The 26,847-nt window shown below is 38.9% G+C and overlaps 2 protein-coding genes across 2 annotated transcripts in view; one reads left to right on the plus strand and one right to left on the minus strand.

Moving 5' to 3' along the window:
• hs3st4 (heparan sulfate (glucosamine) 3-O-sulfotransferase 4) overlaps positions 1–26,847 on the plus strand; it is a gene marked incomplete at its 3' end in the record, with an annotated part of 142,041 nt that overhangs the window by 39,588 nt on the left and 75,606 nt on the right. The gene's annotated exons all lie outside the window — the stretch shown is intronic.
• On the minus strand, positions 2,959–17,132 carry LOC308689478 (uncharacterized protein). Its single transcript, XM_081363197.1, has 10 exons — positions 16,433–17,132; positions 15,616–15,731; positions 14,764–14,829; positions 14,572–14,652; positions 13,239–13,292; positions 12,407–12,472; positions 12,215–12,295; positions 9,894–9,947; positions 8,483–8,581; positions 2,959–5,107 (listed from the first exon to the last, which is right to left on the minus strand). The coding sequence occupies exons 2-9, from the start codon at positions 15,649–15,651 to the stop codon at positions 8,567–8,569; spliced, it is 453 nt and encodes a 150-aa protein (XP_081219323.1). The 5' UTR covers positions 15,652–15,731; positions 16,433–17,132; the 3' UTR covers positions 2,959–5,107; positions 8,483–8,566.

Here is a 26,847-nt window from a genome sequence, read left to right on the forward strand (position 1 = left end):
AATTCTTCACATGCTCGTCCTTGCAGTTTCAGATTTAAAACTTTGCAGGAGGTTTTCATTCACTTAGAGCTATGTTACATACATGAAAGGTCATTTTCAAAAATCCATAATATGAGCCCTTTAACACATTTGAATCATTTTTTTGAAAGATCCAAAAGACCACAGTGAATAGGCTTGTCCAAACTTTTGACTAGTAGTGGTCGCTTAAATATATTCTGACCAAAAGCCAGTCTGCAAGGATCCATTCCTAGCTACTGTATATAATCTGCAAAAATTATTTATTTATCTAAAAAAATAATGAATCAATTTTTTTTAAGTTGTAATTTGATTGATGATTTTATTTTGCAAATGTACAAGAAAAGGAAACACATTAACATTACCAAAACGGGTGAGCCCTACATGGGCAATTTTGACCAACTTTTTTTATTCATGCATTTCTATGGGACAGCTTCTATACGCAGCATGTATAACATTCACAAGCAAGCAAGCAAGAAAGAAGATGTGGTTTCTTCAGCCTCAGTAATCAGTTTACTGCAAAACAAATCATTTCTTCATTGCTTGTTAAAGATATTGTGTTGTACATAGTGTTTTTGCTGCAATAACGATTTTCCAATTTCCCATTTCCCCCCTGCTCTTTTGCAATTTCTGACAGTAGAATAAGTGACGTTCGACAGATATTGCTCCCAGATGATTTCACAATGCCATTCAAGTAGGTACCCGATTAGAGGCTCTTGGGTAATTTGCATGTGATTATGCCACTGGTTTTATACAGGGAAAGAGCATGGCTGTAATTGTCTAACTTTTATCGTGTAATTACACTGCCATTTGCACTCTGTAATCTAAAATTCTATGGTATGAGTTATTTGGCAGAATTAATCACAGTGGCATGTGTGCCAGCTGGAATATATTTCCTTTTATGCTGAGATTTTCCAGCATCCGCTTGCTGGAACGACCGCACAAAAGATTTCGCTCGCATTCGTCTTTTACGTATCAGGCGGATGTTTCCTTTGTGTGAGAGACATTAGTGAGTGACCTCTAACTCTCGTCCTGTGATGTACAGTGTCATCAGCCTCCACTACGCTGTCCCGGAACGCCGCAGGGGACAAAATAGCGATGAATAATTACCCCGTACCTAAAAACAGGTGTACCCGCTTCCACAGATAGCATCTTATCACCTGGTCAGTCTAGAGGCTTATCTCTTTCTTTTTCAGCTCACCTGAAAGCCCATTCAAGACTTTAATCTCCAGCAGAAATGAAGTGCATATTTAAGCGTGTGGTAGGAGCCTGCGGAGTATGGGTTTCAAGGCAACCGAGGGTTTGTTCTCTACCAGGCAGACGGCAACACTCCCATCTGTTTGGCTCTCAGGGGGTGTGGGAACGAGGCATCTTTCTCATTCAAGATGCACTCTTGATGCCTTTATTTTGGCTGGGCCCTCCTTGTCGGGAGGCTGATAGCAGTATTGGCAGCTCTCAGGAAGACTGGCAGCAGGTGTAATCAATACGACCATCCCGCGTCAGTGGGAGACAGCCGAGCCCAGAGGCGGGCCATCCATCAGCGCTCCAGCAGGCCTCGAGTCCACCTGGATCATACTGCATTGCACAGACTGTGCAGAGGATGTGCATAAATAAAAAGGTTGTTTTAATTAGTTGTTCCTCCTCTGAAGTTTATTCAATTCTTTTTCCTCCCTAAGTGCCATTAAGAGATACTTAAATAATGCATCGTCTGCTCAATCAAAGGCAGACTACGTTATCTTCTATCTGAGGATTTCAAAACATAGCTACCATCTCTGAAATATTAAAACAGCCCCCCTAGCTGCTAACAACAAAAAACACATTTTGGGATTTTTTTTTTTTTTTATTGCATTTTTTTTGTGTGTGGCAGAACACAAGTGGCAATACTTTTTTTAAAACAAATCAGGAAGGGCTACTGGGCCTAATAAATATTAATTACATTATGACACATAATTAATATCCATGAGTCAGGCAGGATAAGTCCACTTTTCAGATCGTTTCTACACTTAAACCAAATTTGAAAAAAAGTGTTTGTTGTATATTTCATTAACTGTTAAAAAAATTTATTTTTAACAGTTAATGAAATGAACGAGTTTGAGCGATAACACTACAGTATGCATAATATCGGTATCTTTAAAGTGTTTTCTGTCCTTGTGAAAAAGAAGTGCACTTTACTGTATTGAATGTGCACTCGTGTACTTCAAAGCTTAAACGCACACACACACACACACACACACACACACACACACACACACACACACACACACACACACACACACACACACACACACACACACACACACACACACACACACACACACACACACACACACACATACTTGTTTTTGTGGTATAGAAGGACACTGATGCCCAAACAAGTTTGGTGGTGGTATATGGGGACACCCCTTTCCCAATGCCCTACAGTGATGATACAAATATCAAAAATTTTGTTTTAATCTGCAGATCACAAATCTGACTTCAAATGTTCTATACACACAACAGAACAGAAAATATTACCATATGATATTTTGGTGGTACACAAGGACATTCCCGCCCATCCTAAAATGTTCCCGCCTATGACATAATTGTGATTTTTGGGGCCCGACTTGATTATGAGGACACTCTTTTTACAATACACTAAATATGTCATTTCAGTGGATTACAGGGACCAATGTGTTTTACTGGTACATGACCACACACACACACAAACCTGACAACACAGTGTATTACCAAGACTAAGGTGATTTAAGAGGACTGGATCTTAAACACAATACACAACTGCATAATCCAACATTATAAGGACGAGTGTGTTTAATGGTACATGCCCACACACAAACACAAACCTGACAACACGGTGTATTACCAAGACTAAGGTGATTTAAGAGTACCGGATCTCAAATACAATACACAAAACAACTTGCAACATTACAGGGACAGAGGTGTTTTAGAAGTGCTTTAATTATGACTTCAATAATATCATCATAAACATTGAGTTTTTTCAGTTTTACCATGTAATACAATCATCACATACCATTTTAAGGGGAAAGTGACATCCACAAACTTAAAAACATGGTCAATAAAACTTGCACAACTGTGTGATCTTTCAGAAAGCATACAGTATCATTACTGTTTTGACATATTAAAATGACAAGCAGATGAACCATTCAAAACTTCGAAAAGATTGACAAAACAGCCCTCGGAAACAGGCACAATTTAAAGACGTCATTAAACAGGCTTTGAAATGTATAAAATGAACTCACTCAACATGCAATAAATGCTGCAACATGTAGAGAAACCGACTTACAAGGGACGGTTTACCTAAAGACAATTCTGTTATTTCCAGAAAATGTAAACAGAATTGTCAAGTTTCAAAGCAGAATTACAGAGATAACAGGAAAAGTATTCAACAAAGTTAGTTTGGGCTGTACATCAGCTCTAGAAGAGTATAGTGTCATTAGAATACAACTATCATTGTAAGTACAAAAGCTCTCATGTGTTTAGAGATTACTAAAGCATGTATTATTCTGTACAGAGAATGAGAGTGAGGCAGAAATTGAAAACCCACGGAAAGGATCCTCAGCGGTCTTACACTGCTGGCATTCAGTCAGTGTGGCCAGTTTTCCTTTGGTTATACACTCACCTAAAGGATTATTAGGAACACCTGTTCAATTTCTCATTAATGCAATTATCTAATCAACCAATCACATGGCAGCTGCTTCAATGCATTTAGGGGTGTGGTCCTGGTCAAGACAATCTCCTGAACTCCAAACTGAATGTCAGAATGGGAAAGAAAGGTGATTTAAGCAATTTTGAGCGTGGCATGGTTGTTGGTGCTAGACGGGCCGGTCTGAGTATTTCACAATCTGCTCAGTTACTGGGATTTTCACGCACAACCATTTCTAGGGTTTACAAAGAATGGTGTGAAAAGGGAAAAGCATCCAGTATGCGGCAGTCCCGTGGGCGAAAATGCCTTGTTGATGCTAGAGGTCAGAGGAGAATGGGCCGACTGATTCAAGCTGATAGAAGAGCAACTTTGACTGAAATAACCACTCGTTACAACCGAAGTATGCAGCAAAGCATTTGTGAAGCCAGAACACGCACAACCTTGAGGCGGATGGGCTACAACAGCAGAAGACCCCACCGGGTACCACTCATCTCCACTACAAATAGGAAAAAGAGGCTACAATTTGCACGAGCTCACCAAAATTGGACAGTTGAAGACTGGAAAAATGTTGCCTGGTCTGATGAGTCTCGATTTCTGTTCAGACATTCAGATGGTAGAGTCAGAATTTGGCGTAAACAGAATGAGAACATGGATCCATCATGCCTTGTTACCACTGTGCAGGCTGGTGGTGGTGGTGTAATGGTGTGGGTGGTGTTTTCTTGGCACACTTTAGGCCCCTTAGTGCCAACTGGGCATCGTTTAAATGCCACGGCCTACCTGAGCATTGTTTCTGACCATGTCCATCCCTTTATGACCACCATGTACCCATCCTCTGATGGCTACTTCCAGCAGGATAATGCACCATGTCACAAAGCTCGAATCATTTTAAATTGGTTTCTTGAACATGACAATGAGTTCACTGTACTAAAATGGCCCCCACAGTCACCAGATCTCAACCCAATAGAGCATCTTTGGGATGTGGTGGAACGGGAGCTTCGTGCCCTGGATGTGCATCCCACAAATCTCCATCAACTGCAAAATGCTATCCTATCAATATGGGCCAACATTTCTAAAGAATGCTTTCAGCACCTTGTTGAATCAATGCCACGTAGAATTAAGGCAGTTCTGAAGGCGAAAGGGGGTCAAACACAGTATTACTATGGTGTTCCTAATAATCCTTTAGGTGAGTGTATGTGCCTTAAAATGTTCAATTACAGTTGTAACTTCAGCATTTGACCAGCACACTTTTTGTCCTTTCCACAAGGTTTTCAATTCCTGCCTCATGTTCATTCTCTGTACAGAAGAATACATGCTTTAGTAAACTCTAACTATATGAGAGCTCATGTACTTACAATGGTAGTCATATTCAGATTTAAACCTCAGGTACCTTGAGGAACTTCAGTGGTTTCTCGATAGGCATCTTCTGAACACCTGTAGGAAATCAGTTATAGACAGATCAGAAACTCAGATGTAACTCAAACCTGCATCTAGAACTTAAAACTGGTTATACATCTGATCTCTAAAAATTACATTTCAAATGACATTCAAAACATTATTCTGGAGATGGAATGTTGTGTTAAACATCTCCTTTTCAAAGTTTTTGACCAACATGAACATGATAAACTTATTGGTTTGGTACTGATTCCATTCATTTTGTTCTAGAAAAATTGTTATTTATAATAATATCTGATTATTGATAACTGATTTTTACAATTAATGGCAAAAGGAATGTTTAGAAATGTAATTTGATATTATCTACTGGCACACTATAGTATGATATATATATACATACACTATGAACAATTCTAAACGCTTTTGTTTTTGCCCCCATTTTTCATGAGCTGAACTAAAAGTTCTAAGACTTTTTCTATGTACACAAAAGGCCTATTTCTCTCAAATATTGTTCACAAATCTGTCTAAATCTGTGTTAGTGAGCACTTCTCCTTTGCCGAGATAATCCATCCACCTCACAGGTGTGGCATATCAAGATACTGATTAGACAGCATGATGATTGCACAGGTGTGCCTTAGGCTGTCCACAATAAAAGGCCACTCTAAAATGTGCAGTTTTGTGTGGTCTCAGGGGGTCTGGAAACAAGTCATTATCTGGTGTGACCATCATTTGCCTCACGCAGTGCAACACATCTCCTTCGCATAGAGTTGATCAGGTTGTTGATTGTGGCCTGTGGAATGTTGGTCCACTCCTCTTCAATGGCTGTGTTGGATATTGGCAGGACCTGGAACACGCTGTCGTATACGCCGATTCAGAGCATCCCAAACATGCTCAATGGGTGACATGTCCGTTAGTATGCTGGCCCTGCAAGAACTGGGATGTTTTCAGCTTCCAGGAATTGTGTACAGATCTTTGCAGAATAGGGCCGTGCATTATCATGCTGCAACATGAGGTGATGGTTGTGGATGAATGGCACAACAATGGGCCTTAGGATCTCATCACGGTATCTCTGTGCATTCAAAGTGCCATCAATAAAATGCACCTGCGTTGGTTGTCTATAACATACGCCTGCACATACCATAACCCCACCATGGGCCACTCGATTCCCAACGTTGACATCAGCAAACCGCTCACCCACATGACGCCATACACGCTGTCTACCATCTGCCCTGTACAGTGAAAACCGGTATTCATCCGTGAAGAGAACACCTCTCCAAAGTGCCAGACGCCATCGAATGTGAGCATTTGCCCACGCAGGTCGTTTACAACGACCAACTGCAGGTCGAGACCCCGATGAGGACGATGAGCATGCAGATGAGCTTCCCTGAGACGGTTTTTGACAGTTTGTGCAGAAATTCTTTGGTTATGCAAACCGATTGTTGCAGCAGCTGTCCGGGTGGCTGGCCTCAACGGTGTTGGAGGTGAAGATGCTGGATATGGAAGTCCTGGGCTGGTGTGGTTACACACGGTCTGCGGTTGTGAGGCCGGTTGGATGTACTGCCAAATTCTCTGAAAAGCCTTTGGAGACGGCTATGGTAGAGAAATGAACATTCAATTCACGGGCAACAGCAGGTGGACATTCCTGCTGTCAGCATGCCAATTGCACGCTCCCTCAAAACTTGCAACATCTGTGGCATTGTGCTGTGTGATAAAACTGCACATTTTAGAGTGGCCTTTTATTGTGGACAGCCTAAGGCACACCTGTGCAATAATCATGCTGTCTAATCAGTATCTTGATATGCCACACCTGTGAGATGGATGGATTAACTCGGCAAAGGAGAAGTGCTCACTAACACAGATTTAGACAGATTTGTGAACAATATTTGAGAGAAACAGGCCTTTTGGGTACATAGAAAAAGTCTTAGAACTTAGATCTATAATTTTGTTCAGTGAATATAACTGGCTTAAAACCATTTTTCTTTGGTGAAAATACTAACGTAAAATTGCACTACAATATATATTGGTTTAAAATAATAATAAACATGTTCATAAACACAAACTTGTTATGCTGGGTACACACCAAAAGATAATCAGGCTGATTTTGGGCTGATTTCCCCCTTCTGAAAATCCTAGCTGTGTCCCGATTATCTTGATGGTTATAGATTATCTTATCAGATTTTCCCTTGGTGTGAGGTGTGTTTAGAGTGTCCGAACCTGATCGGAAGAACGTCAGAGCCGACCTGATCGCGAATCGCAAATATTCAACATGTGGAATATTTACGATCAGAAATCCTGAAATGTGGGGGGAAGCCCGAGGACAAACACGCGCATGCTCTGGAGATTATCACGTGAAAGGAAACCATATCCAATCAGAAAGCGAGATGAAGGAAGACGGAAGCATAAGAAACGCAGTCATGGCGCAGCACAAACTGAAATTGATGTGGACAGCAGAGATGGAGGATCAGCTTGTTGATTTGTGGCGCAAATGTTTACACAACGTGTTGTGTAAAACATTTCCAAACACTATCATCCCAATTGCTTCCTGCATATCGTCCGCCATGCTTATTCTGAGGTCTCTAGAGTGTTAACAGTCGAGACTCTGGTTGCATGGTCTTTAGGGTTGGGTATCTAGAACCGGTTCCAAAATGCCAAAAACCGGGGATTCGATAAGTCGCGCACACTTCGATTCCGCTTATCGATTCCTTACTTTGGTGATGCTCACATGCGCGAGGTGAATGGCAGTGAGCATTTGTTTACAGTTGTATTGATCTGCCAGGACCTGCCTGCCGCACATGCGCTGTACGTTATATTTACGATGGCGGAGCGCAGCAGACTTTCGAAAGTTTGGTTAAGCTTTTCAAAAAAAGATGAAAATACAGCGAATTGTATCACATGCAAGAAAGACAAACTAGAGCCGCATAATTCTGGATAAAATGAGAACCAGTTTTGTTTAAAATAGAGATCATGAATAAATACATCAGACAATTAATACGAGTCGAGTCTATAATTCCTTAAAGTGTTATATATATATATATATATATATATATATATATATATATATGTACAGTATATTGTAAATTAAGATGCATTGTCACAGTTTTACTGGTAATAGCCTAAATGTAACAAGAATAAAAGGTAGAAAAAAGTATTTGCTCTCTTTTTTCTCTCCAATAAATATTGGAATCGAAACCAAGAATCGTTAAGAACCGGATTCGATAAGCAGAATCGGAATCGTTAAAATTTAAACGATACCCAACCCTAACGGTCTTTTCACATCATGGCACACCACACACTATATGAGCAAAACGGTTAAATCTAGGATTTTTTGTCCTCATGTTTGTGGTCCATCACATTTTGAAAATCTTATAAGATGTAAAATCTTTTGGTGTGTACCCATCATTAGTTGACACATACCAACATTACTGGAGACGCCTGCAGCTCCAGCAGGAACATCACCTTCAGAACCGCTTTCATCAGGATCACTGGCATCAGAGTCCGTCATACTGATCTCATCTTAAAGAAAAAGAGACATTTAAAACAAGAACATCTTCAGTTTAACCTGTATTGAGACGTCATTTATGAAACATGACAAATGGCACCGTTTAATAATAATAATCATATTAATAACAACTATAATACTTCACTAAGATCACTATTATTAGAATTATCGCCTAGACAGTGATATACTAATACTGTCAATGAAAAATTAATATTTTATAATGAGTATATTATTTTACAATAAGAGGTTATAATACTTTCTTAATTTCTTCACTTAAGCTGTTATACTGGCAGAAACCTGCAGTTTAAGTGAAAACAGGTTTATAAACGCATCTTATTGAAAAATTGTATTACTACAAAAAATGTGGATATAATGCGAATGTGAAAATAGAGAGTAACTGGTGCTGGTTGCGTTCCCAAATGCATGTTAAACTTATGGCACATGCAGAGATGGAGTTCACTGCATTCATTCCCTGTGAAACGAGGCATGGAAAAAGCCAGATCATGAGCTGATCGAGCGAGCAAAGTGTGCTCTTCAGTTTGAAACACGCAGCACAACAGACTACAGACTTACTTTCTTATCGTCTTTTGCGATTTGATAAGGGCATTGAGCCATATTGTGCTTTTGATTTTAGTATGTTTGAGAGATGCTTTACCAAAGCAATTGCGCAAAACACAAAGACAATTTATGTTATTATGAGGCGTAAAAATATTTTCGGTTCTTTTGGTTCAAACTGTGGAGGGACAGATTAGACTGTGGTCGGTCACTAGAGTAAAGGTAATTAATGGTAACACTATGAATTTTACTCCTCCCAAAAATGCCAAATAATAAACAGGTGACAGCGTATTTTAGGCTATGTGACACGTTATAGTGAGATATGACAGCGCTTCTGCAACACGCATCACTGCAGATGAGTAGCTGAGGATCTCTTCAGCATGCTGATGCACAAAATACAAACTAAAAATAAATTAAAGTAAGTCGCAGATGCTCAACACACAGTCATCTTCATTAAAAGTAGTGAGAATAAATGATTTTACCAGTGCTGATGCTACTCTCTCTCCTATTGATCTTAAAATTAGCTGATGATACAAAAAATGCTGCTCATAGCGGTAGCTTTCGATGACGTGAACACCGTTAAATCTGATATAGCGCGGGAATTGAAGATCGGATTTATGTCCGTTTTGTGAAGACACATTTATGTGGCCAAGTGTAAATGGAATTGTTTTGACAATGAAATGACCAGGTGTAAAACAGCCCCAAAGATGATGTGAAAAAGTTCTTACTAGACTAGCATTTCCTAAAATGATGCAATGCTCTTTTTATTACCATCTCAACACAGTCTTGATCCTCCAATGATGATTGTTCCTTCTCAGGGCTCACCTGAAAGCAAGGCAAAGAAAGAAAAAATAAACATCTATTAGAGACAAAGGATTCAGAGATTCTCCAAATGAAGCAGCACAGATACTTGACTCCATTAACACTGACTGATCACTGTCATAAAACATAAAATTAAAACATTACATTATCAATGATATACTTGAGCAAAAGAAGGCTGATGACACCAAACTAATTCAGGTATGATGGGACATTTCAAACCACTCAGTATTAATACTGATCAAATTAATGAGATGAATAGTGACTTAAGATTTAAAACACTGTGACATAAGTTGTAATCAAGTATAAAGTTAAAACCCTATAAATATATGGTCATAACCAATCAGGGATGCATGAAAATAAATGCTCATTGATGTTATCGTTGTCAATCCGATAAGAAAATTAGGCCGCTATATTAACACTAATAAATAGTGGATTTCTTCCTTCAGCTTCAGATGTGCGCTGTTCACCGTGATGGTTTTGAAATGTTTGAATCACAAATCTGTGAAATCAGCGCATTGTTACAGGGAGAGTTCGCTTGTGGAATTGTAAGTTGTAATATTTTTTATTTTTGTTATATATCTGATTTATCTCATATAGGATGCATTTGGCTGAGTTAATGAGTGCTACAGTAAACACTTCACTGTAGGCCACACCGGTGGTCAGCAAAACATTAATTATGATTGGGACTGTCATATATACATAACACTATAATGAGCAAACTATTGCATTAAAAACGTCGTGAATTCTTTGGGTTTAGTTGCTGTGTTTCAGCGTGTTGTCCTGGGAGGAGCGCATCCACAACAGGAGTTTCACTATGTAATAGTTGATTACTATTAATAATAGCTCAAGTTAATCTGTGCATGATTTTGTGCAAGTATAAGTTGTAATATTGTGTTTATTTTGTATAAATATCTAATTTATCATATATAGGTTGTGTTCCGTTGAGCTAAAACCATCTAACAAAGCCTCAGGTTTAGGGGTGTTCCTTCAGCTCTTTAGGCCATTTCATTTTAAGTTTAATGTTGTCTAATAACATTTTAATTTCATTTGATTTATTATTATTATTATTATTATTAAGGCAATAGATGTTTTGGTAAAACTTCACAATACATATGTTATTGCATTAACTAACATGAACTAACAGAGAAAAACTTTTGTTAATGTGAGTTAATAAAATATGTGAGTTCATGTTAGTTCACAGTGCATTAAATTAACAGATACAACACTGGATCCTAAAATGTCTTGGAAAATGTTGAGATTAACGTTAAGTAAGATAAACATGAAGTAAATCATGTAGAAGTATTGTTCATTCATTGTTAGTTCATGTTAACTAATACTAACAAGATGAAACCTTTTTATAAAGTATTGCCATTTTTTTATAAAGAAAGTTGGAAATATGAATGTAAAATTTATTTTAGAAGCTAAGAAACCTTACACTGGTTCAAACTAGGCCACTACTGTATATGTTTGATTTATGTTGAAGTGTTTGGGACATTGGCTTTAAAGTCGGCATGAAATGGAAGTTGAGATTGTCATTTTTTCCTTGTTGTGATGTATATCCGAGTGAAACTGCTTCTGAAATTAGAAAAAAATGTAGGGCGGGGCTTGATTTCGTCCTTCGGGAATTGATTGGATCGTTGGAGGTTGGGCGTTGCAAACAAAATGGAGGCAGATTTGAATGCCAGTTTACATTCAGTTGTGGAGGATTTCTCTCCACCGGACTCCCCCACCGTTACCCTCACATGAAGGATTTTTTATTGAGGAGCCCAGCGACGAGAACAAGGACAAGCAGCTAAATTTTCAGGCAGGAATCAGACCATATTTATATGAGCCTCCCGCGAAACGAGACAAACACCGATAGCCGCACCCTCATGGGCTCTGGCCGCACCCTTTCGCCATGGCACATGACCAAAAGAGAAGAGAGGTCGTTTTCAAGGGGGGAGGGAAGGGTAATGTATTTGATTAAAGATTATAAGGGTACATGAATTTTGAAAAAATAATGAAGTGCACAGATAAATCATTTATAATAAACACTACAATATTACATATAAAAAGAAGATTTGTCAAATTTGATTTCATGCCGACTTTAAATGATGTGCGTTTCGTTTTTGTAATCAGGCTTTCAAAGTATATCAAATTTTGGATTTAGATTCATCGGCTAATATATCAGATATCGGCTTTCGAATATAAAGAATGATCAGTTATCGGCCCAAATGTTCATATCGCTGTATCCCTAATTTGATTTCCAAAAACAAAAAACAAAACAATACCTTCTGTACATCTCTGGCCTCTGACTGGGACGGGGACGGACTCTTCATTTCGAGAGTGGAGGGTTCAACCTCACTGAGAGTCTACAAAACATAACATTAGACATGAAACAGTGGTGTAAATGTGTGAACACTAGATCTCACAGATGTCTCTGCTTCGTTTGCTCGTTCTCTTCCAGCACAACTCTCACTTACCTTGTCTAGACCCACAGTCAGAGCAGCACAATCACTGCCTGATGACCACTGGCTCTTATGGCTCATCTGAAAATATGAAATTAAGCGTTACATACAGAAACACTTCACCTAAGAGTTTAAAAAAAGCATTATAAATGGAATATATAAAGGATAATGTACAGTCAGTCAGTAATTAATACAAAATAAACTGACAGGATAATAAGGGTCCTGATACACAGCTACCTATCAATAAATATTTGCACATGAAATACTGATTTGAGATAATATACAAGATTACAAAATAGTTAAAGTTTTCAAATCAATATTTAAATGCTACCACAAGGTAATGTTCACGGCTTTTATGCATCACATTACATGTGTTTTCATTACAGTGTGTCAGGTTGTGTGTAGCTTTACACCAGTTTTATGAGGACACCCTTTTATGAGGACATCATAAGAGCATGTTACTGATGTTTGACTTGACAGAAGAATCTCAGTGTGTTGTGTAAGTTTGACAGAATCCTGGTCTATGAGGACACAGTTTTATGAGGACATCATAAGAGCATGTTCCTGATGTTTGACTTTGACTGAGTGTGTTGTGTAAGTTTGACAGAATACTGGTCTATGAGGACACTAGATTTACTGGGACACTGGTAACTAGATACATTTGGACGGCACTGAGTTCAAGTGTGTGTATGTATGAGAGTGATACGAGACATTGCGCCTGTGCTAGATGTACAGTAAGTGATCGTGACTCACTTCTTACACACACAATCATAATTCAGTGACTGATAACTGTGGCAAATAATCTGTTTCTGAGGAAACAGAGTTATTACATTAACTTATTGGATACCTTTAGAGTTGCTGTATCTTGTTCAGGTTTCATCTGATTCTTCAGAGTTATCATCTGAAAAAAAAAGTAGTAAAAATATATAAAAAAGACAAATAAATAATAATTTTAGTATCACTTATTGAAAGCCAAACAGAGGTTGCTATTTTTTACCAACTTCTTCAATGATTATATTTAATCTGACAAGCACAAATAGTTTTCGCTATTGGTATTAGCCACAATGAGCTGTGAATTATGGGTTATCAGTATCGATCCTAATATTCCATATGTGTGTCCCGGTAAATCTAGTGTCCTCATAGACCAGGATTCTGTCAAACTTACACAACACACTGAGATTCTCCAGTCAAGTCAAACATCAGAACATTGCTCTTATGATGTCCTCATAAAACGGTGTCCTCATAAAACAGGTGTAAGACACACACACACTTGACACACTGTAATGAACATGCATGTAATGTGATGCATTAAAGTCATGAACATTAACTTGTAGGGCTGCACAATGTATTGCTTTATCATTCATACCCATCTGTGGTAGTGACATTGCAGTACAGGCCTCTGTGAAGTCAGGCTATGTAAAGACTCTGCCGTGTTATTTTACAGTTGATTACTCAAGTTCTGTACCTAAATGCTGTTAGACTTACCTGGAATATATGAGGCATTGTTTATTTCACATCTTTGTTCATTTTTTTTATCTCTGCTTGCAATTTATTATTTTCTATGCAGATGCAAACCCCTACAAAATCACACCTATCATTCTAGAATGATTAATTATTTCCAAATAGAGCTATTCAAGACATCTGGTGAAATTGCTTTTCATATTGAAAAACTTTTGTTAATGTGAGTTAATAAAATATGTGAGTTCATGTTCGTTCACAGTGCATTAAATTAACAGATACAACACTGGATCCTAAAATGTCTTGGAAAATGTTGAGATTAACGTTAAGATAAACGTTAAGTAAATCCTGTAGAAGTATTGTTCATTCATTGTTAGTACATGTTAACTAATACTAACAAGATGAAACCTTTTTGTAAAGTGTTGTCATTTTTTTATAAAGAAAGTTGGAAATATGAATGTAAAATTCATTTTAAAAGTTAAGGAATCTTACATTAGGCCACTGTACTATTATGTTTGATTTATGTTGAAGTGTTTGGGACATTGGCTTTAAATGATGTGCGTTTCGTTTTTGTAATCAGGCTTTCAAAGTATATCAAATTTTGGATTTAGATTCATCGGCTAATATATCAGATATCGGCTTTCGAATATAAAGAATGATCAGTTATCGGCCCAAATGTTCATATCGCTGTATCCCTAATTTAATTTCCAAAAAAACAATACCTTCTGTACATCTCTGGCTTCTGACTGGGACGGGGACGGACTCTTCATTTCGAGAGTGGAGGGTTCAACCTCACTGAGAGTCTACAAAACATAACATTAGACATGAAACAGTGGTGTAAATGTGTGAACACTAGATCTCACAGATGTCTCTGCTTCGTTTGCTCGTTCTCTTCCAGCACAACTCTCACTTACCTTGTCTAGACCCACAGTCAGAGCAGCACAATCACTGCCTGATGACCACTGGCTCTTATGGCTCATCTGAAAATATGAAATTAAGCGTTACATACAGAAACACTTCACCTAAGAGTTTAAAAAAAGCATTATAAATGGAATATATAAAGGATAATGTACAGTCAGTCAGTAATTAATACAAAATAAACTGACAGGATAATAAGGGTCCTGATACACAGCTACCTATCAATAAATATTTGCACATGAAATACTGATTTGAGATAATATACAAGATTACAAAGTTAAAGTTTTCAAATCAATATTTCAATATTTAAATGCTACCACAAGGTAATGTTCACGGCTTTTATGCATCACATTACATGTGTTTTCATTACAGTGTGTCAGGTTGTGTGTAGCTTTACACCAGTTTTATGAGGACACCCTTTTATGAGGACATCATAAGAGCATGTTACTGATGTTTGACTTGACAGAAGAATCTCAGTGTGTTGTGTAAGTTTGACAGAATCCTGGTCTATGAGGACACAGTTTTATGAGGACATCATAAGAGCATGTTCCTGATGTTTGACTTTGACTGAGTGTGTTGTGTAAGTTTGACAGAATACTGGTCTATGAGGACACTAGATTTACTGGGACACTGGTAACTAGATACATTTGGACGGCACTGAGTTCAAGTGTGTGTATGTATGAGAGTGATACGAGACATTGTGCCTGTGCTAGATGTACAGTAAGTGATCGTGACTCACTTCTTACACACACAATCATAATTCAGGGACTGATAACTGTGGCAAATAATCTGTTTCTGAGGAGCACTGGTCGCATGGCACTGCTTATGCATGGAAACCCTGAACTCACCTTTATAATGATTGCTGAATCTGCCCTGGAGCTCATCTGTGTCTGTAAACGGCATGTCCTCTTCCAGATCTTGATCTTCTCCTTCACTGACTCACTTCAGCCATCATCCCATGTGTCTGCGCGCATAGAAAAAGACTCTCACGACCATTGCATTTCATTTGACATATTATTCAAAAAGCTTGTTTTAAATAAATTGATCAATTATGGTAAACAGCATTCAAGTTATTTTAATACTTTATTATATGATATTTAAGGAATATGTTAATTGATAATAACTATTCATTCATAGATTTCATTCACAATTAATATTATAGGCAATAATAGTGACAGTATTAATAAGACTGAATCAAACAGAGTTCTAATAATATTCAGAGTAGCCTATATTTTATTATAGTCAGGAGTAATAAGAGCACATATTTGTGTCTTAATGTGTTTAAAGCAAGCATAACTGTAGTAATATTAACAGTAGCATATCAGGATACTGTACTGGGTGAAATAGCCTCCCCTTCACATACTGAAACGTTAGTCATGCCAACGCGTTATTATGATGGCTAGACTATTTTATGAGATCAGAAAAGGTAGCAGTTACAAATATAGTGCAATCGAAAACGAGTTTAAAATGACAAGCATCGCTGATTCCCTCATGTCAGTCTGTAAACAGAATCACTAACTTATAGGTCCGCTAGCACGGTTAGCATCACGCGCTAGCTGCTTTCTAACTGTAAAACGAGCAGCGAAGAGCATACAGAACATGCACAAACAAGCCAACCGGACCCACGTGCTATTAGAGAAGCAATTAAACAACATTATAACTTACCTTTTGGATAACAGTTGCCTTCATCAGGTCCACAGATGTCTTCTCAGGTGCAGAGTTTGTCCAGTCCAAACAGGAAATGACGTGACGACGAATGACTACACCTCTGATTACGTTGTACTTATCATAATATAAACGGGATTTTATTTATTTATTTATCATATATTTAATGCACAATTAATAAATTACAGGCAAAAATACTTAAATAATTAGTATTTTGCATTAGTTGCTACACATTTTAAAGCTGATTGAAGCTCCGCCCACTGGCGCCATCTTGTTTTCGCGATCTCCCGCCTACCGGTACCGATCTGACCAATCACTAAAGCTGATTGAAGCTCCGCCCATTGGCGCCATCTTGTTTTCGCGATTTCCCGCCTAGCGGTATCGATCTGACCAATCACAGGCCCCAAATAATACACTTGTGTGAAAGATGCAAATTTTTGATGACGCGGGTGTAATACCAGGACCTGGCTACAGGGGCGCACTCTCGAAATCAGGGATACACTGTGTATGGTAAAATTTCAGGGTTTTGTGGTATGTAAGGACATGGCGCCAAACTTTGAGAGGGAGCGTCTGGAACGTAGTAAATGACATCTACGCTGTCGGATTTATGAGGACATGGCCTCTGTCCTCATAAACCCAAATGTCCCCATAGTGCTGGTGCGTATTCAGGTCAAAAGTCCTCGTAAACCACAAAAACAAACACACACACACACACACACACACACACACACACACACACACACACACACACACATATATGTATAAAACTTGACTTGCAGATAATACAGAATTAATGAAATAAAAGGCCACTTAAGTGTACCTGAACAGAGTACTGTCATGACTATGTTCCTAAACACATTTGAGTACACTTTTAAAAGGTACACTTTGTAATGTTGTCAAAAAAGCACACACATTTTAAATTATTGTTTCTTTTTATTATCTTTTGTTGTGCTTTAAAGAATTACACTTATTCTGAAATGCTGACTAATACACTAGAAAGCTTGTTTCCGTCACAGGATAAAAAAAAAAATAGGTAATTGCCACATTTTTTAATCTCACAATTCTCTCAATTGTGACTTTACATCAGAATTGCATGATATAAACTCGCAATTGCGTGTTATAAAGTCATAATTGCGCGATATAAACTCGCAATTTTGATAAAAAAAAAAAAAAGTCATTATTTTTTTACTCAGAATTGGACTTTAAAACTTGCAATTGCGACTTTATATCACATAATTCTGAGAAAAGATGTCAGAATTGCAAGATGCAAACTTGCACATGCGAGAAAAAAAGTCAGAAGTGCGAATTTATTTCTCACAATTGTGAGTTAATATCTCGCAATTATGAATTTATATTCCGGCACTTTATATTCTAACTTTTGGCATTCTTCAAAATATTTGTTTTGTGTTCAGCTAAAGAAAGAAACTCATACATGAACAACATGGGGGTGAGTAAATGATGACAGAATTTTTATTTTTGGAAAAATATCCCAAAAACATAACATTCAGTTTGCACTCAAATATATTCTTGTAAAGTATACAATTTCCACAAAAAGTATACTTTTTCACAAGAGTCAAACCCATAAACTTGAGGTTGCTAGCACTATACTTTTCCAGTTGAGTTACAGGAACACTGTCACCAGAGCCGATCAGCCCTATACGCACTCTATGCAAGATGCGTAGGGCCCCGCAAATTACTCAAGGCCCCGCTTGCCCCTCGTGTCAAAGCGCGTCAATCAAAGTTAACAACATCGATGAGAAAATTAAGCGGAACTATCCTTCTGGTCACGAAAAGAGAGAAAAAGAAAAGAAAAGAAAAAACACAATGAGAGTGAATTGCGGGAACAGCAATCAGGTAGACTTGTATTCTCCAAATTTGATGTCAGCAAAGAACAGTAAGGTTAAGTTGATGTGCATCTCTCTCTCTAGTCTGTCTGTCTAACCCAGTGCATCTTTTGGTCTGTATGTGTCTTGCTTGCTAATGCCGGACACTTCCAGGGCTGTGTTCTGGGACTTTGTGCCTAAAAAAAAAAAAAAGAGTGAAATGCAACTCTTTATTACGTTTGATAAACGACAACAGGCAACGGTGTTTGTTTATAAACTGCAGCTCGGAAAAGATAACCACGTTGCGCGTTAACATGCGTTCATATGCGCATGCACGAAATGAAACGCGCACTTTCCAGCAAAACATCTGTGGGGACCAGTACAATATATGGACGTGATGGCACTCCTCATTATAGGCGCACATCCTTTTAAAACAAGACAATGATTATCTAGTCTCCAAGTCAGTTTAGTTACAACTCTGCAATTAAGCAAGATGGAAAGCAATGTATTGACATTGACTATTGCTTTATAGGCTATATTACAATTAAAATGTTGATTGGCTGGACATACAGGTCAATATGGATGCATATCCCTCAGTAAATAATAACCATCAAGTATCAAGTATTGCTTTTATCATTTAAAACACAGTGAGATGCTATGGCAAACCATTTTAGCCTTTATTCATTCACAGGATGCATTTTTGATATCAGTAATTAAATTTGTACTATTTCAAATGTGAATTCTTGATATTAAGAATGTATTTTTCTAGTAACAATATCTATTTCTGATATCAGGAATTACATTTTCATTAGTACTAGTTAAAGGAGGGAGGACTGTAGTGGGTGCACTGGGGTGTCTGGTGTGACTGTGTGGCAATGGCAAATGATTTACATGGCTCATGGGTCAGGTAGGAGGGCCCCTTAACAGAATTTTGTTAGGGCCCCAGGGAGGTCAGGATCAGCTCTGACTGTCACACTGTAATGTCAGCTTTTCAGTCTTTTAACGGACAGACTGTCCATTCGGCAAAAGCATGGATCTGTAAAGAGTTTTGCACCCTTCCTCTCCTCTTGTGTATGCTTATTAGAAGCCCACTGTTGCCTGGCAAATATGTGTTGTGTGCTGAATTTAAAAGACTGTGTCAGCACAACATTTAAATGAAGTGAATATAACTTTATTAGTTAAGTGGCAAAAGTTACATAATGATTAATGAAGCCCATTTTCCTATAAGTAATACAGTGCCAACGCTTATTTTTCTGAGCATTATTTTTGTTTGTGTGGGAGACGCTATTCAGAGGACAGGTTGTTCACTTACCCACTGAGTTTAAGAATGCAAGAATCGCTAAGCATCTAGGCCAGGAGCAGCTGGAGATAGTGTGACGGGAGATAAGCGGAGCGTGAAGTAAAAGAGAGTTTGCAGAAGGTGAATTCTAAAATGTTAAAGAGGCCAGCATTAGTCACCCTGTGCTGATTCTCCATGTAGGGCCACTGCTGGTGCATGTAGAGATAACTGAGTCACGCTTCTCTCCAAGAACCATCGGGAGGAAGCGCATGGCACAGAACAGCACGCTGCGTCTCTCTGTCGGCGTGCCGGAGAAAGGGCAGAGAGCCAGGCCGTGCGCTGAGGTGACATTTGTAGTAAGCATTCCTAAACAGCAGCACAGCACCATTACTAGCAGCGGGTTCGCTTTCAAATGAGTCAGTCATGCTCCCTCACTGACTCCCCCTGTTGCTAATGACCGGCACAACCTCACACCTACCTGACCATACAGCCGTGACATGTGGATCCGGGAGCATCATCATCATCATCTCGCTGTGAGTTTGTTGTTTTGAAACAAGCTCCTCAGCAGATATCCAATAAAGCCAAGAGAGCTGCTGGATAATTGTGATTTTAGCACAACGCGAACCTGGGGCCGGTTTCACAAAGCTATTTTAAACCGGTCTATAGTGTTAGACAAGTCTAAAATTTGCTCATAGACTAGTCTAATGCAAGCTAGACTGTTTAACAAAAATAAAGACTGACTTAATTTAGACCAAAAACATTAGACACCTTACCCCGAGGCTAACTTAGGTCTAAGACTCTATGTTACATTGGCAACCAGCAGTAACAATCAGTTACATTACAAACTGCCAAAAGAAAAGGGAAAATGGCTCATAATTTAAACATTTCTTCTTGTTACTACATTCCCAAGTAAAATGTCCTTGTAACTGTTAGGGCCGTTACATAGTCAACGCGAGCAACGATCGACGCGTTCCCTTTCATACGCAAGCGTCACGGGCGATGCGTGAAATTCAATACACCGTGATTGCTCAAACAGGGGGTAGTAGAGTCGTAGTGGAGTCATATCTGAATGCCTGTCTATTTTGCTTCAAACGCTCGCTTTATACGCGCGTCCTATTCGCCTTGGACGCGCGAATGGATTTAAAATGTTCAAGCGTCGAACTAGACGCGATAGACGCGAATTTGACGCTCTATTCGCGTTTAGTGTGAACGCTGCATAATAGCAGGCTGCGATGTCAAGATTGCAATGCTGGAATGTGTGTGTGTGTCAGAGAGAGATGGCACGGGCGCGATCGAACAGTGGAAACATAAAAACATACTCCGTCATTTATACTCCTCCAACAAACACATATTTTCCGCTGGGGTAAACTGAACTGAGCGGTTGAATGCGCTTACTCGATCCGCCATGTTTTTTGTTTTGAAAAGTGTCTTATTTTACCCAGAATGCATTGCAGTGTAGTCCTACTTAAGATAGTCAGAGTCTTAAGTGCTTTGTGCAACGGTCTGATTTAGATGTCTATCTGAAGTCAGACTTTCTACTATATCTAATGTTGTGTTCACACCAAACGCGAATTTAATTATTTATGCGAGTAGATTACATACAAAGTCAATGCAAAGACGCGAATAGACGCAAATTCATGCCGGGCGGCGCGAATGACGCGAATTGGGCGACGCGTTTGCCTGCGAAAGCTCGATAATCGCTGACAATCGCGTCTTCCGCGCAAGTTGAAAAATTTCAACTCGAGCGGAAAATTCGCGTGAAGACAGTGAAATTCACCGAGTTGAGTGCGCCTCTGGATGGTGCTGTGAACCCAGACACATTGGCGTTTGGCTTTCCTCCGTATTTGGGACTTCCACAACAAGTACAGAGCAGCAATCATGTATCTCAGACACGACGGAAAACTTATGGCAGAAAGAAATTGTGTTGTTGTTGATGATGATGATACACTCCTTATCGCGGAATGTTTTTATTCGCGAGTGACGCGAAAAACAAGAAAAACATCCCGCGAGAAATCTAGAGTGATGCGAATTTACACTTCGCGTTTGGTGTGAACACACCATTAGCCATAGTCAAAGTCTATCTTTGTGAAACCGGCCCCTGAGTGGCTAGAAACACAGACTTAAAAATCACTTGATGGTTATGTTTTAAAGAGGTCTATATGCTCACCAAGGCTGCATTTATTTGGTCAAAAATACAGTACAAATAGTTATAAAATAGTATATAGTATAAATAAAATGGAAATAAGTTAAAATAACTGTATATTTTAAAATGTAATTTATTCCTGTGACGCAAAGCTGGATTTTCAGCATCATTACTCCAGTCTTCTATGTCACATGGTCCTTCAGAAATCAGTCTAATATGATGATTTGATGCTTAGGAAACAATCATGATTATTATCAACATTGACTTTTTTTTTTTTTTTGGAAACCTTGATATATAGGCCTATACACTGCTCAGACAAAAAAGTCTCTGTTGGCAACAGTTCTTGTAACCCTAATTGATGGAGTGTGTAGCTTTTCATTTCTTAAACAACCATGTAGGAAGACACATCATGGCCATATTCCAGAATGACAATGTTAAGATTCATTCAACATCAGAAACAAATGTGATGTTATTTCCATCAAGAGGTGCATACATTTTTTTATCAAGATCTTGTATTGTCAATGCAAGAGTCCAGCACTCTGTAAAGTGTCCTCCAGCACATCTCAAAGACTTTAAATGAATTTAAGGTCTGGACTCAGAGGAGCCAATTCATGTGTGAAAATTATTCTTCAAGCTCCCTCCCAACCATTCTTTCACAATCTAAGCCTGATGAATCACTGTCATCCTGGAATATGGCCATGATGTGTCTTCCCACATGGTTGTTTAAGAAATGAAAAGCTACACACTCCATCAATTAGTGTTAAAAGAATAGTTGCCAAACATATAACATGCTAGAAACATAAATAATCACTGCAAAAAAAAAAAAAAAAAAAAAAAAAGCATTTGGCCGGGCAGTGTATGTTTTTTCAGGATTATTTGATGGCTAGAAAGTTCAAAAGAAAAGCATTTTTTTTTTTTTTTTTTTTTTTTTTTTTTTTACAATTTAAAACTATTTACTGTCAATTCTGATAAATGTAATATGTCCTTTATAATCAAATTATTAATTTCTTAAAAATAAAACACAGAAACTTTTAGTTTAGTTTAGTTTAGGTTAGTGTATATTGCTAAGTGTTTATCACAGATACCTTTTAAACTTAATAGACAGTATATATTTTCCTAACAAAGTAAATGTCTTTACAATATCACACTGAATATTTTTCTTAAAGGGGGGGTGAAACACTCAGTTTCAGTCAATCTCATGTTAATCTTGAGTACCTATAAAGTAGTACTGCACCCTTCATATCTCCAAAAAGTCTTTAGTTTTATTATATTTATAAAAGAAAGATAGGCTGTACCGAGTCTTTCCGGAAAAAAACGAGCGGCTGGAGGCGTGCTGTGTGGGCGGAGCTAAAGAATCACGAGCGCTGTTCACTGTTTACTTGCTGTGCTTACGCGCCGATAGCTAACAACACACAGACATTTGAAGCAGTTTTACTCACCGCACGACGTGAACCTTTATCGTTGGGACTGCTCCATCCTTAAGCATTAGACGATCTGCAAATCCGGCAAATACTTCCCTAAAGCCGAGCACAGCGCTTTGATGGGCGTACTGCTTTCGCTCTCTCGCTCTGGTCTACGAGTGCGCGCGCGCCCTTCCGGGAGAAGTGCACTTAGGACCCGTATAAGGAAATTCCGCCCCATCTGACGTCACACAGGCCCATACTCGAAAAAAAACTTTCTGAAACTTGTGACAAACCGGAAGGAGTATTTTTGCCACAGAAATACTCCTTCAAACGTACAACTTTATTTTTGAAACTTTGTCCATGTTTAGCATGGTAATCCAACTCTTTAACAGTGTAAAAAACTCAGTATGCATGAAATAGCATTTCACTCCCCCTTTAAGCAGCATAAATGGAGATTTATCCTGTACAAGAATCTCTATAGATGGTGTCTCAATCAGCTCCCTAGGTGGTGAATCAGTATATCGCGTACACAAATTTGGGCACTGGTAAGGATAGTAAGGACTCTGTCTCACTACACATTGGGACACTGATGGCTCTATTTCCGGCGACATGGCATCCTCATTGTACAACATCACTACTGGTGTTTATGAACAACAGCAGAGCTGATATCTTTCTGACATTATTTTTTTAAATACATCATGATAAATGCTGTGCTTGTTACATATACGTGCAACAATTCAGCTGTAAATAAATTATAAATGTTAGCTAGATTATGTTCATTACCTGTCTAGCGATGTATGTTTCTGCTGAAATATAATTAAATAATGGTTTGGATAAATAAAAACATCTATTCCTTGTCATTATGTGTGGTTTATTGCTCACTTGATTTATTATGTGTTTCAGAACTTCCATTAAGGGAAGATAGTGAGCAGCATTGATGCTGCTTGGTTTTCACGGTGCATTGTGGGACTTTTTAGGGAGTGAACGTTTCAGTGCACTGGAATGATTTTGCATTTGGGGCAGCCCTTAAAATAGCCGACACCCTGACTACTGAACTAAGGAGCTGATTGAGACGCACCCCCAGTCTAACAGTAGGCTGTTTCCAGTTGTAAGCGATCTATCAACTTGCTGCATTCATATAGAATGTGTGGCCACAGGTGTGTGTGTTCATTTCCATTATACAACAGATTTGAAAACAGCCCATCAATTCAAAAGTTCAAACTGGATCCATCTTTTTTATCACAGGGACATTTCCAAAGGAACCGCAACCGCACGCCAACCAAAACCCGCTAAATTCCGCCAAACCAATCACCATTACCTCTCTCTAGACGAGACTTGGAATGTCAACGCTAATGCGCAAGTGTTGTGCGGGTGTCATAATAGTGAATTAATGCGGCGCTCCATAAAGAGCGTGCTCCGCAGGCCGCCCGCTGTGACTGCGGTAATCAAGGTTTGTGAGTATGTAGAAAGCAGTTATTAGCTTGAGTAAACAGTGAGCAAGCTGTCCTGATCCCCACTGTGCTCATAGTGCCACCACTGCCACGAGGAGGGCTGATGGCAGCCTATTCACAAGCTCATCTCAAACCCTTTCCACCCGATAACAGCGTCTCTGCGCCAGTCCCTTCCCCTCCATTCTGTTTCATCCACAACACATAAGACTCTCGGATTCTCCTATGAGAATTCGGTTACAGATGTGTCACCCGACACTGCCGTTTTCTCCGTCCTAATAGATGACTGGCTTAGAATATTCTGTCAGTTTTTCACCAAACCGCAAAAGGTCAGTGTTATCCAATCTCCGCTTGTGCCCGTCTCCATTTACCATAATCATTCTGAATATGAGAAATATAAAAGCTGTCTGGCCAGAGACACAAGACAGTTCTTTATTCAGCACGCAAGGTGAAGATTTTCTCTCTGTGTTCGGTCAGATTAATAAAAGCACAGTTTCGAGTGCCCGGGAATACTAATTAGCTGCTGTTTATTTTACCTTTCTTCGACAATCAATAATCAGACAAAAGCGATGGAAGGCTCAAATCGCTCTGATAACAGTTCAAAATTAAATTGGATGGAGTTCATTACAGATTCCAGAGGCGTTGTGCGCAATATTCAATATTGGATACTTTTTATTTAATCTCTTTATGTTTTGTTCCGAGTTCCTGTGTGGAAGCCAGACAAGTCAAGAGTTCAAAGACAATTAATTAAGTCTCTAACAATGGGGCATGTCATATGTTTCCTCATAGCATCACGAGAAGATCTGCTGAATTTGATTCACTCCTTTCTGCAGACATTTTCAGGCGTTCACTCTCGTTTCCACCACAGCTTGTGCCCAGTGTCTTTATGTGCTAATCAGGAAAAATCCTTATACTCACCCGTTTGCCAGCATCCAGGCTTAAATCCCATGACTACAGTGGCACAGGCTGTAATTTCGGAGGTGGTGGTTGCCAGAGACTGCTGAAAGGAAACTTGGGCTGTTTGCAATGCAGCTTTATGATTATTTTTCCTGTATTTTTTATTTTTTATTGTTTTTCATAATCACCAAGGATTGTTGTTGCTAACAGAGAATGACCTGTTAACAATTGGATTGGCTTAGTGTAATCACAGCAAAAACATTACTGTTATGATTATAAAATATGGTGTCTGAACCGTAGGTCAGCCTCGTTTCCAAGATAAAAGCTCATGGGATGCAGCATTGATGTTAATTGTGACATCAAACACTTTGGAGCTCACACTTTCTCTTAGTTTGATTTTCAAACTCTTTCCAGTGTTAATTAAGATCAGTGACAGATGGCAAATCACATTTTGGAATGAATGACTCTTTAGATATGAAGGTAACACATATTAACCCTTTCGCACGTACGATCACACCGGTGTGATCAGTCTAGGCTGGTCCCTGGAGCATACGATCACACCGGCAGGGCTTAAAGTATTCCGGCACCATGCCGGATCTCCGGCGTGCGGCCGTGAGGGGAAAAAAAATTGGGAACTTGCATGCGGTTCAATATTTTCGAGTCAATTGATTTCACCTACCAATCATATGAGAGGATCGCTGCTCTAACTAACGTTACAAGCCTATCAGAAGCAGAGCAGGGCGGGTCCTGGCAACACAGTGTGATTGAGATCCATACGTTAGCGTCGTCGGTGAAAGCATGGAGCGCAAGTTCATAAAGCCCGGGGATGATGTCTTACCCACGGGTATAATTTCCTATGCGGACGGGGGGGTATGTCCCCCCACTTTCAAATTCGTTTGTTGTGATTTTTAACCGCACGCCGTCATTGCCACAGAGGAGCAGGACCGAGCCTGTAAAATTAGTTCACTGAAAGTTCTAATGCGCAGGTATAGCGGTTGCGACCATAGACTATAAAAAAATAGATTGCGACACAGTTAGTGATGAAACGCGAGAAACAACAACAGGCTAATGTCATTATGGATGAAAAGAAAGAAAGGAGATGTTAGTTGGTTGATTCAGAAAATTAGCTCAGGTCAGGATAATGGGTAACTTCAGACTGTGTTAGATAAATATTAAATGTAGAACATTCTGTGTAGCTTACTTCAAACCGCAGTATTTTCTGTCAGCAATGTATGAAAAGTGCTGTCAACGCATGCGATTCATTTTTGTCCAGCTTTAACGTTTTAAAATATTTAACGCAATTGACCTTTCAGTGAATGTCCTGACACGTACGACGCACAGAAAGATGCGCGCCAGTATCGAGTTCTCTTTCGCGCTTGAACGAACAATAACACACACATTTATGCCAGAATGTCCTCTTTG

The sequence above is a fragment of the Scardinius erythrophthalmus genome (genome assembly GCF_964197995.2).
Source record: "Scardinius erythrophthalmus genome assembly, chromosome: 1".
In the NCBI taxonomy this organism is placed as follows: Eukaryota; Metazoa; Chordata; class Actinopteri; order Cypriniformes; family Leuciscidae; genus Scardinius; species Scardinius erythrophthalmus.